This window comes from Eptesicus fuscus, chromosome 10 (genome assembly GCF_027574615.1).
Source record: "Eptesicus fuscus isolate TK198812 chromosome 10, DD_ASM_mEF_20220401, whole genome shotgun sequence".
Lineage (NCBI taxonomy): Eukaryota > Metazoa > Chordata > Mammalia > Chiroptera > Vespertilionidae > Eptesicus > Eptesicus fuscus.
In genome coordinates this window covers 8,976,578-8,989,374 of record NC_072482.1, presented here as the reverse complement: position 1 = coordinate 8,989,374, position 12,797 = coordinate 8,976,578, and the positions used below count along the sequence as shown (strand labels likewise).

At 44.8% G+C, this 12,797-nt stretch overlaps 1 protein-coding gene across 1 annotated transcript in view; it reads right to left on the bottom strand.

Annotated features, from left to right (window-relative positions):
* Positions 1 to 12,797, bottom strand: part of DNAH8 (dynein axonemal heavy chain 8) — a 265,691-nt gene that overhangs the window by 86,517 nt on the left and 166,377 nt on the right. The window contains exons 61-67 of the mRNA XM_028161183.2: positions 11,360 to 11,490; positions 8,974 to 9,127; positions 7,511 to 7,675; positions 6,072 to 6,298; positions 4,163 to 4,281; positions 2,435 to 2,538; positions 633 to 809 (exon numbers count right to left, since the gene is read on the bottom strand). Of these exons, the coding sequence (XP_028016984.2) occupies positions 633 to 809; positions 2,435 to 2,538; positions 4,163 to 4,281; positions 6,072 to 6,298; positions 7,511 to 7,675; positions 8,974 to 9,127; positions 11,360 to 11,490 (1,077 nt within the window). The remainder of the gene's footprint in view (positions 1 to 632; positions 810 to 2,434; positions 2,539 to 4,162; positions 4,282 to 6,071; positions 6,299 to 7,510; positions 7,676 to 8,973; positions 9,128 to 11,359; positions 11,491 to 12,797) is intronic.

The window sequence follows — 12,797 nt, the reverse complement described above, 5'->3', positions numbered from 1 at the left end:
AGCTTTTTCTGTTTGTCTGGTCCTGTTGTGTGGGGACAGACGACGAGAGTTCAAGGAAAAGAGAGAAACCAGCTTAGCAGCAGCACTAATATTTATCGAGTATTTTCCACGTGCCCAGCAAACGGCACTCATGACTTTTAACGTTTACATTGACCCTCCAAGGGTCAGTGAGGAATTCCTCACAATCCCTATGGAGACCCACGAAAGTTAAGTCAATTTACTTAAGAAGTGGTGGCCCTGACAGGCAGATGCAGGTGTGCCTGCCTCCAGAGCTGTGCCCTCAGAGCCCGGGACGCCTGGCTGGGGACTTATCCTGAGAGCAACGGGAACCACATGGGGATGTCAAAGGGGCTCATGACAATCTCAACAGGGTCCTAAGTGATCTGAACCCCTTAAGCATGGCTTACGCATTAATCACCAGTACGGTTCTCAGTTCTCATGGAAAGCAGATTTACAGGATGCAAATAGTAAGCTATAGGACGTAAAGACTTAAAAGAATTTGAACTTGGAAAACTTGATCTGTGAAAAGATTGTTTCCAGACTCGGTTTTGTGATTACAGAACTTCCGGTTATTTCACACAATGGAACTTGGTGCTGCTAGGACTTGTGTGGGGGGGACAGCAACTACTCACATTCAGGGCTGCTTCCGCCTCCTCCAGGGCAGGCTTCGCGGCCTCGAGTTTGCTCTCAGCTTTTACTTTTTCACTGTCAATTTCATCCACAATTTTTTGGGCTTTGTCTTTCACCTCCTGCACCTCATTTTTCACTTTGGCTGAAGCTTGAGCACTTACTGTGACTTCTGCTAACACCTGTTAAATTGAGGAAGCACATGAGAGCAAACAGAAACCTCTGAGCAGCATTTACAGATTTGAGTACTGAGAGAATATTCATTCATTAAAATGTAAAACATGAATTAGAGCAAGTTTATTCCCCATCTAAGATATATATGCTTATTTTAATCCTCACGCAAAGATGCTTTTATTGATTTTTAGAGAGAGAGGAAGGGAGAGAGAAACATTGATGTGAGAGAGAAATACTGTTCCATTGCCTTTCTTATGTACCCTGACCAGGGATCAAACCCACAACCTAGGTATGTGCCCTGACTGGGAATCAAACCTGCAACCTTTTTGGTGCATGGAACAACACTCCAACCAACTGAGCCACCAGGCCAGGGCTGAGTCATCTATATTTTAAGATGTATTAAAATAACTCCTTTGAGCAGTCCTTGCAGTCTGTTATTTCCTAAGCTTTCTTCAGGCTTAGAATATATAAACTAGAGGCCCTGTGCACAGATTTGTGCGGGGTGGGGAGGGGGGGTGTCCCCGCCGCCTGGCCTGCGGGGATCGGGCCTAAACTGGCATTCAGACATCCCCTAGGGATGCAGCAGTGAGTGAAGCGGCAGGAGGCTGAGGAGGAGCCCGAACCAGGCCGGGCACTGTCCGGCTCAGTGCTCAGCATTCTCACCACTCCTTAGCACAGCCACAGAGGCGGAAAAGGCCCCCCAGCCACCCCCGCCACCACCGCTGTGCTCGCCAGCTGAGAGCCCCGACTTCTGGCTGAGCAGCGCTCCCACTGTGGGAGTGCACTGACCAACAGGGGGCAGCTCCTGTGTTGAGTGTCTGCCCCCTGGTGGTCAGTGCATGTCATAGCAACTGGTCATTCCAGTTGTACTGATTGTTCTGTCATAACAGTCGCTTAGGCTTTTATATAGAGAGATATTTAACCTTTCAGAAAAATGGTATTTCTACTGTATGTAATTTCTAAAAATTAAAACAATATAAGTAAGTGTAATGGAATAAGATCAGAAACCATATTAAGCCTCATGTAAATAACAATAAAAATAGCTCATATTTTGCTCAGTGCCTACCATATGCCAGAACTTTGCTAAGTGCCTCTCTTGATTCTCTCTCCTTTCAGCAACTGGATAAAGGTCAAGATTTAAGTGTCAATTCCTACCTGGCCCTCAGGGAGGGGAAGCCGACACAGCCTGAGGGGTGGGGTGGGGGCATAGATAAAGGAGCAGCACCATATCCCTACCCCCTGGGAGGAGTATCCTTTTTTTTTTTTAACTTCACCAACTCCTCCTCTTATTGTTCCCCCGCTTGACACAAACTTCAGATGAGACTTGGGGCATCCTAGAAACCTAGAGTATGCAGGGACCTTACCAAATATAACTACAGTCAAGCAGAAATGTCATAAACAGTTGGAGAGAACAAGAGAGACAGAGCCAGAGAAGAAAGAACAGCCTTAGACCCGGTGGGATGGAATCGGTTAGGTATGCCTTGGTGTGAGTTAAATGAAATACCTAATGGTCGTTGGGAACATTATCTTACCAGAAATAGTCTAAGTCTATACCCTGTAAGCTTCTCAACGCTTTTTCTTTACTTTGGAAAAATGTCCCTCACCGCGCGGGATAAAACAAATGCAAACTCACTTCATCTGCTTTCACAGACGCCACTTCCAGTTCCTTCTCCTTCACTGCGAGGTCCTGCGAGAGCTTCGCAACCGATTCGCTTGCCTCCATGAGCTTGTCAAGACCTTTACAAACGCACAGATGTACACGCTTGCTGAGTCTATGAATACCCCTCCATCAAATATTTATCCAACATTTACTACTTACAAGGCACCATAGAAGTACTATAACAAACACCAGGTAATTAGTCACGGACAAAGGCTTTAAAAATGCACATATCCTAGGAGCAACAATCCTGGCCATATTTCTGAGAGCTTCAGCAGGGGGTGAAGAAAATCGCTCTGGTGGAAGAATATCATCTGGCCACACCGAAGGGAAGTCCCAGGGCCGCACCGAGAACGTCAGTCATTGGACCTGCCTGACAAACATCAGTGGAGAAACGTGCTTGACAAACCCACGCTCCCCTGGGCCTTGCAAACACTTTGTGGCTGCCATTTTTTTTTCCCCCCTTTGAATCCTATTGCCACTGAGATGGCAAATGAGACACATCATCTGGTAACGTTTTTGTTGTCCTCTTCACTATAAAAACAAAAATAACCGCTAAAATCCGTGCGCCTGGCTCTGTGGCTTTCAACGCTGGAGAAGACAACAACCAACCAGCTTTCTCACATTCCAGCTGGGTTCTAGGCAGAGGTGTTCAGTGAATGTTTAGCATCTGGTCTCTTGACGGGGGAGGGGAAGCACTCATTTGTATATTTTCGGTGTCCACGGTGTAAATACTCCCACGTGGCCGATTTCAAGCTACCGAGAGATTCTCAGTGGCACGCTGCGATATTTCTACCATGCAGGTAGAATGGATATAACCTCAAGAACAATAATAATAGCAAAACAGAGTAAAAATAACTCAGAAGTGAGACGTTTTGAGTAGTTTTTGCCTTCACTTTTAGTATACTTTATTTAATTGTGAGTTTATGTAATTTAATTTTAATTTAACAACCAGATCATACAATTCCTAACTAACCCTGGCTCCTGTGAGCCAGCACCTGGGCTCAGCACAGAGCTGGTCCTGAGCATCACACGGAGCCGCTGCAGGAAGGTGAGGGCGAGGACAGCGAGGAGCTTTCTCCCGCTGCTCCCAGCATCACTTAACTTCCCGCCCTTGAACTTAGTTAGGCTCTGGGACCCGGTTTTGTGTAGGAGAAATAAAAGGACAGCACGAAGGTATTTTGGAGTGTTTGGGTCAGATGCTTTCCGGACCTATAATAATTCCAATTTCTACTTTTTCTACTTCTATATACTGAACACTCAGAAAACCATCACTCAAGTAAATTCTCTCTTTTTGTTTTTGTTTGTTGCTGTTTTGCCTTTTCCTTTGTTAGAAGTTTGAGAAGCATTAACTTCACAAAGTTTATACAAATTGAGGGACATTGCAATGAAACCGGAAACGGAAATTGTGGTCAGTTCCCAAGAGCGGGCTGTTCCCCAAGTGACCGCGGTCACTCACTGCCCCACTGGTGGGCCCGGAGTTGAAGGAGGGGGGGGGGGGATGGTTCTAGAAAAAAACAGGCCACCTGCTGGGATTTTCTCCCGCCCAGTTCTGGACAGGTCAAAGCAGCCTGAAGCGCCTTTCCTCACATACTCCGTTCCTAACCGTGAAGTCCGTATTTCATTTTCAATCCCAGCAGCATCCGCCAAACAAAAGATTAGGATCCCTATCAAACAAGCCCGGACAAATCCCATGCTGCTTACCAATATTCATCCGTTCAGCCTGCTCATTAATAAATTTCACCTTTTCCGTGTAAATGTTTTTATAACCGTTTATAAACGAGAGGTAAGACTTGGGAGTCACGTGCGCTCTCCGGCGGTATCTGAAAGGGAGACACAGAGTGAGCTCGTCTCTGCATCCCCTGGCCTGCCACACGGGTCGGAGCCCCTGCTCTTCCCACGTGAAATCCCGAGAATGAGTCACTGGCAGGGAGGCAGGGATTGTGAATGGTTTCCCTGGAGATGAGATGGTGAGACCATTAAATATCTCTCTGGACTTTTTCGGGGTCTTTCACTCCTCCCTTACCCCACTCTGGGCTTGTTTCCTCGTCTGGGAAACCGAGAGAGAGAAAAATCACTGCTCTATACCTGCCAGAATTTTGTGAAGATAAAAAATATATAAGTGCACTTTGCAAACTTTAAGACTCTGTGCAGATATCAGGGGTAAGTGAGGTGGTTGAAGTGGATTTGTACGGCGGTCTGTTTTCACTCTACTGATACAGGCTGCACACCCCTTCCCAGCCGGGCAGCAGCTGGTGGGCCCCAGAGGCGAACACCAGCCGCTTCCCGCACGCCCTGGGCTGCCCTTAAAATCAAAGCAGCCACGTTTGATTCAACACTCACCTCCTTATGGGCTTCAGCAAAGTAATTCTATTTAACAATAGAAATAAATACAAATAATAATTTTATACGGAAGACACTCAAGTCAGAGAAGAACTCCACACATACATAAAATCATTTTACCTTTTAGATTAATTTTGCGCTTTGGGCATTCAGGAGATTTTTAACATTAAAAGTATTTTAAGAACTTGGCCTATAGATGACTATCGTTATAGTGTTATGAAAATATTACATTCAGGATAAACTTCTACCACCTGAGAGGGTATGACAAACACACCAAGTTTTTCATACATAGACATGGGTGTTTGCAGCTATCTGAAGGTGAAGATGTCTCTCTACAGGTAACAGCAGCAGGAGGAGTTCAGATGAGGTAGAAGGAACATCTTCCTAACAGTAAGAATGAGTGCACACAAACTCACCAGAAGATCATCTACAACTGGCTGTTCAGGAGGGGTGGTCTAGGTAGGGTTTCTCATACCCTTTGTGAGACAGGGACCCCCTGGAAAATCAGTGAGATGGACCCAGAGTGCCTCTGCAGAAGAAGAGACATGGTCTTTCTGGCGGGTCCAGCAGCCCTGCAGCCCACGCCGTAACCCTGAGGGAGAGGCCCACTGCTCCAGAAGTGCAGGCTGGCCCAGCGGCATTCACATCTGTCCGTCGTACGCAGAGACTATCGTGCTGGGGGGAGGGAGGTGTATTTCTAAACTGTTGACACCAGCTTTCACATATGAACACCATCGCTGCTGTTAGTGAGAAGCTTCTCCTACAGTCAATTACAATTTTGTTTCATAATTATTTGGCCTAAAAACATGATGAAACAGGCATCACTTGATCAGACTAAGTGATGCAAATACAAAACCTAAGTGTTCCTGTAACAGAAGGCAGTGATGAAACTTTAAAACAGCGCCCTTCTTTAATCACAATAAATAATGCATTTGAACAAGAAACTAATTTTAAATGGCTAGTGATGAAGAGTTAAGTCATTTCTGAAAAAAAAAAATTAAGTACACAAAATAAAGTGACTCATTAAGCATGTGTTACTTTGAGGCCTAGAAGGAAGGAGGTACTTGAATATGGACACTAGTTAATTTTTAAAGCTTGTTTTTTACTACCCTTTACATAATCACTAGAAAATCAAAGCAAGAAAAAATGTAAGAGCCGCTGGGACCCTGAGCTCAGCCAGCGCGAGCCCTATCCCGGACGTTCCAGGCGATTCCTCCCAGGCGTGACCTTCGTGGCGCTGCAGCTCTCGTGCGTACGCAATGTCACCCACCTTTGGAAATAACTTTCACAGTTCTCTGAGACCATGTCATGGAAGAGGCCCATCGTCTCCACAACTTGTCTTTTGGTGTCAGCAGAGCAGACGATATTGTAGCCTGAAAGGAAGTAGGAGGCCACGGCGACCAGCGCCTCCCTGGGCCAGCGACTGAACCAGTCCATGGTGCAACCTGATATCAAGCCAGGAAATTTCAAAGACCGGGCGCGGAACTTCTCGCCAACCTATCACAGCAAAGTCGGAAGCATTAGAGACACAAGCAGATTATCACTCGGCTAGAGAGAGTTATGTCTGTGCATGCTGAGTCAGTGGTGTGACATCACAATTTTTTAAAACTCTTGGGCTGCATTAATAGTGTCCAACCAGGCGGGGGGGCAAGAGCATGAATGGGAAGGGGGGTAAGGGGGGATAAATACACATATGTAATACCATAATCAATAATAAAAAATCTTAAAAACATAGATAAAATGCCCAGATGAAGGGAGGTTATATTTCCACACTCTTCCCATTTCTAAAACTACATCTGCATTCTTGGATTCCATTCTAGGATCTACCTCGTAAGAGTACGAGGAAACTGACAGAGAGGCGAGCAGGACATGAAAGGCCTGGACCTCAGAGCAAGTGGGAATAGCAGAAGGAACAGGAGGTGTTTGATCTAAAAAGGAAACCATTTAGGGAGTCTGCAAAAACTTTCTCCAAATACGAGGAGCTGTGTGTGGGAGAGGGTCGGGATCACTTTACAGGACAGAAACAGCATCACGGGGGAGGAGACAGACCAAATTCAGTTGATTGTAAAGAAGACCTTCTGGCTATTACATTATCTAGAAATGAAGCAGCTGCCTTGTAAATTAGTGAGCTCCCCCCCTCCCCAGCAGAGCTGACCAACAGAACTGTCTGGGGAGATGGACCTTTTCAGTAAGTGCTGTCCAGCATGGTCGCCACCAGCCACGTGCAGCTATTGAGCATCTGAAATGGGGCAAGTAGGACAAAAAAACTGGATTTTTATTTTCACTTCATTTTAATTAACCAACATGTAAATAGCCATACGTGTCCACTGGCTACTATGTGGACAGTGCAGTGAGCTACAGATGTCCAAACATACATCAGGGACATTCTAGCTGGCGTGTCTGCATTGGAGGTAGAGCTGGACAAGATTACACCACCACATCCCTCCCAAGTCAAATCATCTGTGTCTTTAGGTGATGAAAGTTGTAGCCTATGCAATCATTTCTCATGAGATGAAATCTTAAATTATTACACTCTGTTATGAGATTTTGGTCCATGGAGATTGGTTGGTAGTAAAGGGTTAACTTTATTTCAATGTAACAAATGTTAGATTCCGAGCCAATCATCTCATCAGAGAAGGTAAACAGACTGCCTACACACATTTAGACCAGTAGCTCCTCCCACGTGGACATAACCGCGGAAGCACTCACGGGAGAGAAGCAGAGCACCACATGCAAGTTCCTCCTGGACCGCGTGATGAAGTACTCGTACAGATTGTCGAAGGTGGGAGGGTGGCGCGGCAGCTCCTTTTTCATCACCGATATCAGGCCCTGGGTGATCTCGTCCATCTCATCCCGTGCAAACAAGTTGGAGATCTTCGAGGAATGGACAGACAGTGCTCTGCACTTTCAGCGTTCCCACGGCCAGTTCACTGCCAGAGTCTGGTCCTCTTCCCCTCCCCCCACCCCCTTCATGTCGTCTTTTTTTTGTATTTTCTTTCTGCATCTCCACAGTTACACTGTTGGTTTGCCGGAGATTGTCAAGAGTACAACTATTTATTGAGCAGATTGAGCTGTTTAACCAGGAGCAAATTATGTTTCCCTTTGTCCAAATAGCTATCACTAAAACTCGGTCTCTCCGCCACGGTGATCATGCCTTTAACATGTCCAGTGTTGCCCTCTGTTCTCTGAGTCACTGTCAAGTCTCAATTCTGGCCCCAAGCTGGTTAACCAGCTCATCGCCAGCCAGCATCCACAGACACCAGAGCACAGGGAAGCGTGAACAGCGCAGCCTGACGATAGGAAGGGTGTGCGCGAGGGGCTGGCTTCTGGGACCCTGGCTTCGGAATGTCTCCCCCATTGCTAACTGGTAGGTTGTTCCACTGCACCCAAACTATTGATGCCAACCCTGGGATAGACGGTGAACATCTGCGTTCCTTCCGGGAGTCTGTGACTTGGGCACCCGTGGCTGGGCAGGGAGTGACTACTTGGCCAGCGCCAATGACAGCATTGGCCTCTGAGCCCCAGACAGGCTCCCTGAAGGACAGCGCGTGTGGGTGGCTCTTTGCTGCTGCGGGAGAAGCACACCCAATGGCCCTCTGGCGGGAACAGAGACAGCCTGCACGTGGATTTCTCCAGATCCACCCAAAGTGTCTTTGTCTTTACTGATCTGGCCGTGACTCCCTGCTGTGTTGCTTTCATAAATGTGATGCACAAGTCCTGCTAATGAAGTACCACGCGTGAGAGGGGTCATGATGGTGCTGATAAAGTAGGGTCAGAAGCGGTTATATTTTCACACTCTTACAGCTCACGGAACCCTTCCAACCCTTCTCGTCCTATTAGGGAAGGAGGTGGGTGGGTGGGTGGGTGGATAGATAGATACTTTGCTACTCCTGAAATAAATTATAGGATCACACTGGAGACTAAAGAGATAACTAAGCAATCGTATTTAAAATGGAACGAAGCACACACAAAAATCTCGAGAAAGGCAGCATTAATTTCACAGGAACTTCAAAAAACTGACCAAATCTCATATGTTAATCACTTCTAAAATGAAAAACGTGTAATCATCGGCCTCACTTGCTAACAGTTGCTGAAGGGTCACTGCTTTTTCTATTCAAATATAATGTACATTTAAAAAACATGAGTTTTTTTCCTCTACTTTTGAGACCTACCTCCCCTGAAGACAGCAGGTTGTTAAGATATTCTAGAAATGCCTCATCTTTTATTTCATTGTCAGTAAAGATGAAGGTGATGCCTTTTCCTTCAGCCCCCGCAACTTTGTATAAAAATTTTAAGTCATCTGTTAGGTTACTCACATTATAAGACCTAAAAATAGAAGTGGTAAAAAAAATTAAAATTACAACATATATAGTCATAATTTATCTCAAAATTCAATAAAGCCCATGATGATTAGAGCATAAATCTGCACCTTCTGCAAGAGATATTAAGTAACAATGTCCACTAAAAACACAGAGATTAGCCTGGCCAGCCTGGCTCAGCGATTGAGCGTCAACCTATGAACCAGGAGGTCACAGTTAAATTCCCGGTCAGGGCACATGCCTGGTTGCGGGCTGGATCCCAGTAGGGGGTGTACAGGAGGCAGCCGATCAATGATTCTCTTTCATCGAAGTTTCTATCTCCCTCTCCCTTCCTCTCTTTCTAAAAATCAATTAAAATATATATTCTTAAAACCACAGAGATTAGCATGAAATAGCTGTATGTTACGGTTCCAAACACACGTTCTATTTAACTTAAGAAGTGAGGACTGGGGAACTGACGATCAGTGACTCACGAAGAATAACTGGGACAGGGAAATGAACTTTCATATGTGATATGAGAACAGTCCTCAGCAACAGATTTTGCCCGAGGGCGAATAGGTATTTCATCTAAAACAAATTTGAAACTTGGATGAGTTTGGACTGATAAAAAAGTAAAGATAAATTATAAATAAAATTAGTGACAAAGGATACATAGTGGTAATTTGTGCATCTTGCTGAGTGGCTAGATGCAGAAAAAGCCTACAGAAAAGATGCATTATGCAATGTGATATAAATAACAGAAATGCCATCATTGTGTGGTTACAGATTATGAAAAGAAGACCTTGGTCTCTGTTTTCCTGTTTCCTACTAAACGTGTGTGCTGCCAGCGCTGGTGTGAGTGTGAAAAGGAAGCAGACACTTTCTCGAGTGCGCATGTAAGTCTTCATGAGTAAGCTGAAGACAACGACCATAAGGAAACCTCACTTGAAGGCTGTTTTACAGTGCAAGGAACAGGGAGTTTCATGTGAGCCACGGGTGTACTGGGGAGACTATGGGCCTCGGAACCAGAAAGGCCTGGGTTCAAATCCCCTTTCTGCAGCTTAAGGAACGTTCCTTCACATTCCTCAGCCCCGTTTCCTCATCTGAAAAACGAAGGGAATACCTATTTGAAAAGGTTGTTGTGGGCATTAGAGATGATGTAGCTTGAGTGAACCTAGATGAACAAGGAGCTGATTTTTACACTGGGAGCATCAGCTAGCTGCCCTCCGCTGAGGGTAAAGAGTCTTTGAGACCCGGCTATGCCAGAGGCCAATCTCGACAGGCTTTGTGTTCCTGACCCACCAGCACCCACCAGCAGTGCACTGCCACATGATGTTTGAACTATCAGTGAAGTCTGTTTTGAAATGAAATAGAATGTATTTGAAAATAGAATTCAACTGTTTTCATTGGCAAGAGAAATTCCATCAAACAGAGAACATGCATTCCTTTAAAATAAATCCCAAGATGGAAATTCATTCAAGAGATGCTTTGCTGAGATGCCGCTGCGCCTGTGGGCAGCGCCCAGCCACACCTTCCTGCAGGGACGCCCTGCGGGTGCTGCTCTCAGACGCTCTCTGATTGGCCAGTCTCTGAAGGGCCCAGGCATTGAGGTCTCAGAGCCACTTGCTGTTTTTGTTTGTGTGCATGTGTGTGCATGTGTGTGCATGTGTGTGTGCATGTGTGTGCATGTGTGTGTGTGTTTTTTAATGTTTTTCATTGATTTCTTAGAGAGAGAGGGAAGGAGAGGGAGAGAGAGTCTTTTAATTAAATGGACTGTTATGTATTGTTTTTGTGATATAAGGACACATTCACAACACACCCCTCTCTAGGTCCTGACCCTCTCCTCTCGTTTCTTTCATAGCTAAGCTTCTTGAGGAGTTTCTAAACTTGTCTCTGCTTCTTCACTTCTTTAAAGCAACATGGCTTCTGCACCATCCACTCCACTGAGAGTTGTGGGGTTTTTTTTAAATATTTTTTTGATTTCAGAGGGAAAGGAGAGGGAGAGAGAGAGGAACACCAATGATGAAAAAGAATCATTAATTGGCTGCCTCCTGCACGCCAACCACTGGGGATCAAGCCCGCAACCCAGGCATGTGCCCTGACTTGGAATCGAACCCCGACCTCCTGGTTCATAGGTGGACACTCAACACCAGCTGAGCTCCACTGAGAGTTTTGACACGGTGACTGTTAGATACCACTTTTGATACCCCAGAGAAATTAACTATAGAAAAACATATTGCCTGGTTTTACGTTATCTTACCTGGTTAATGTTATCTGGAATATCTGATACCCGGCTATGAAAGAAGCCAATCTCGACAGACTTTGTTTTCCTGACCCACCAACACCCACCAGCAGTGCATTTCCACATGATGTTCGAATTATTCGTGAAATCTGTTTTGAAATAAAACAGCATTTATCTGAAAATAGAATTCAACCATTTTCCTATCCTTGCACTAAATGGGTCCAAGATTTGACCATATACTGCCAGGCTATATTAAACCTTTTCCTTTTATGATATATCTCAGAATGTAAAAAATTAAAGTTCGTGTTGATTTTGATTCAAATTATTTCCCTGCCCATCTATATTTTCATCATGAAAAACAGACCAAATTATCTTTCCTGTCCTGTTTTAAAACTATTCTGTGTGTGTGTGTGTGTGTGTGTGTGTGTGTGTGTGTGTGTGATTTTTTTATTTTTTTTACTTTTCAAACGAATGGATGGTGGAGCTGCGTTTGCCTATCTGCACAAAGTGTGGACTCATTGGCTTATTACTCACCAGTCTAACACCTGACTTACTAACAGCTAGCTCTACCACAAATACTACCTCTATCTTATCTCTCCCAAAGAAGATTCTTCAAAAGTATCAGAATTCTACTTGCAATGGGGGCAGAAAGGCATTTGCAGAAGGATGAGAGAAACAGCCTTTCTAGTGTTGTGTTGCTTTTCTGTGGTTGATTTCTTCAGTGAGGATAAGTGGTTCAGGTCTAATGCAGGCCAATGGAAGACACTGCTAAAATGCCAATGGAAGACACTGCTAAAAACTGCCTTTTACCTTACTGTCACCGCAAGGAAGAAAGTTTAGATGGATAACTAACTTCATTATCACCACTAACAGTAATTTTCAGTGCAAGTCTATAGCTGTCAGATCAGTAATGTATTAATTCTATCATTATATTTTAAAATACGTTAATCCCTTGTAAGTTTTGTGCCTAGAACACAGTCCCAGGCCCCCAGGAACTAGCCACGGGAGTATTCGAGAATTACTTGTGAAATGAGAAACAGCCCTAGGACGTCTAGAAATTCACCAACTTTGCAGACAACAACTGTACAGTTGTTTGTATGAAAAATAATGCCATAATGAATAAACAATAACACAAGAATAAACTCTGTTTCACATACTCACAACTGTAACCCTACTTTTGCCCCACCCTGTATGATAAACAGAGTTAAATGCTTCCTCTTTATCACCTTTCTACTATGTGCTCTGACTCCTGGAGAAACTCTGTTTTGATCTACAAATTATACAAATAAACGACTCTTCTCTGTGGCCTCCCAGACTTGGACCAAAGCACCCTTCTCCTCGGTGCTGCCTCTAGCTGGATTCTGCTTTTCCATCAGCCCTATATTCCCCCCATCCCTTTCCCCATCAGTCAGCCCTGCATCTGTAAGCCTGTCATGAGATGGACATTTTAAAAGCA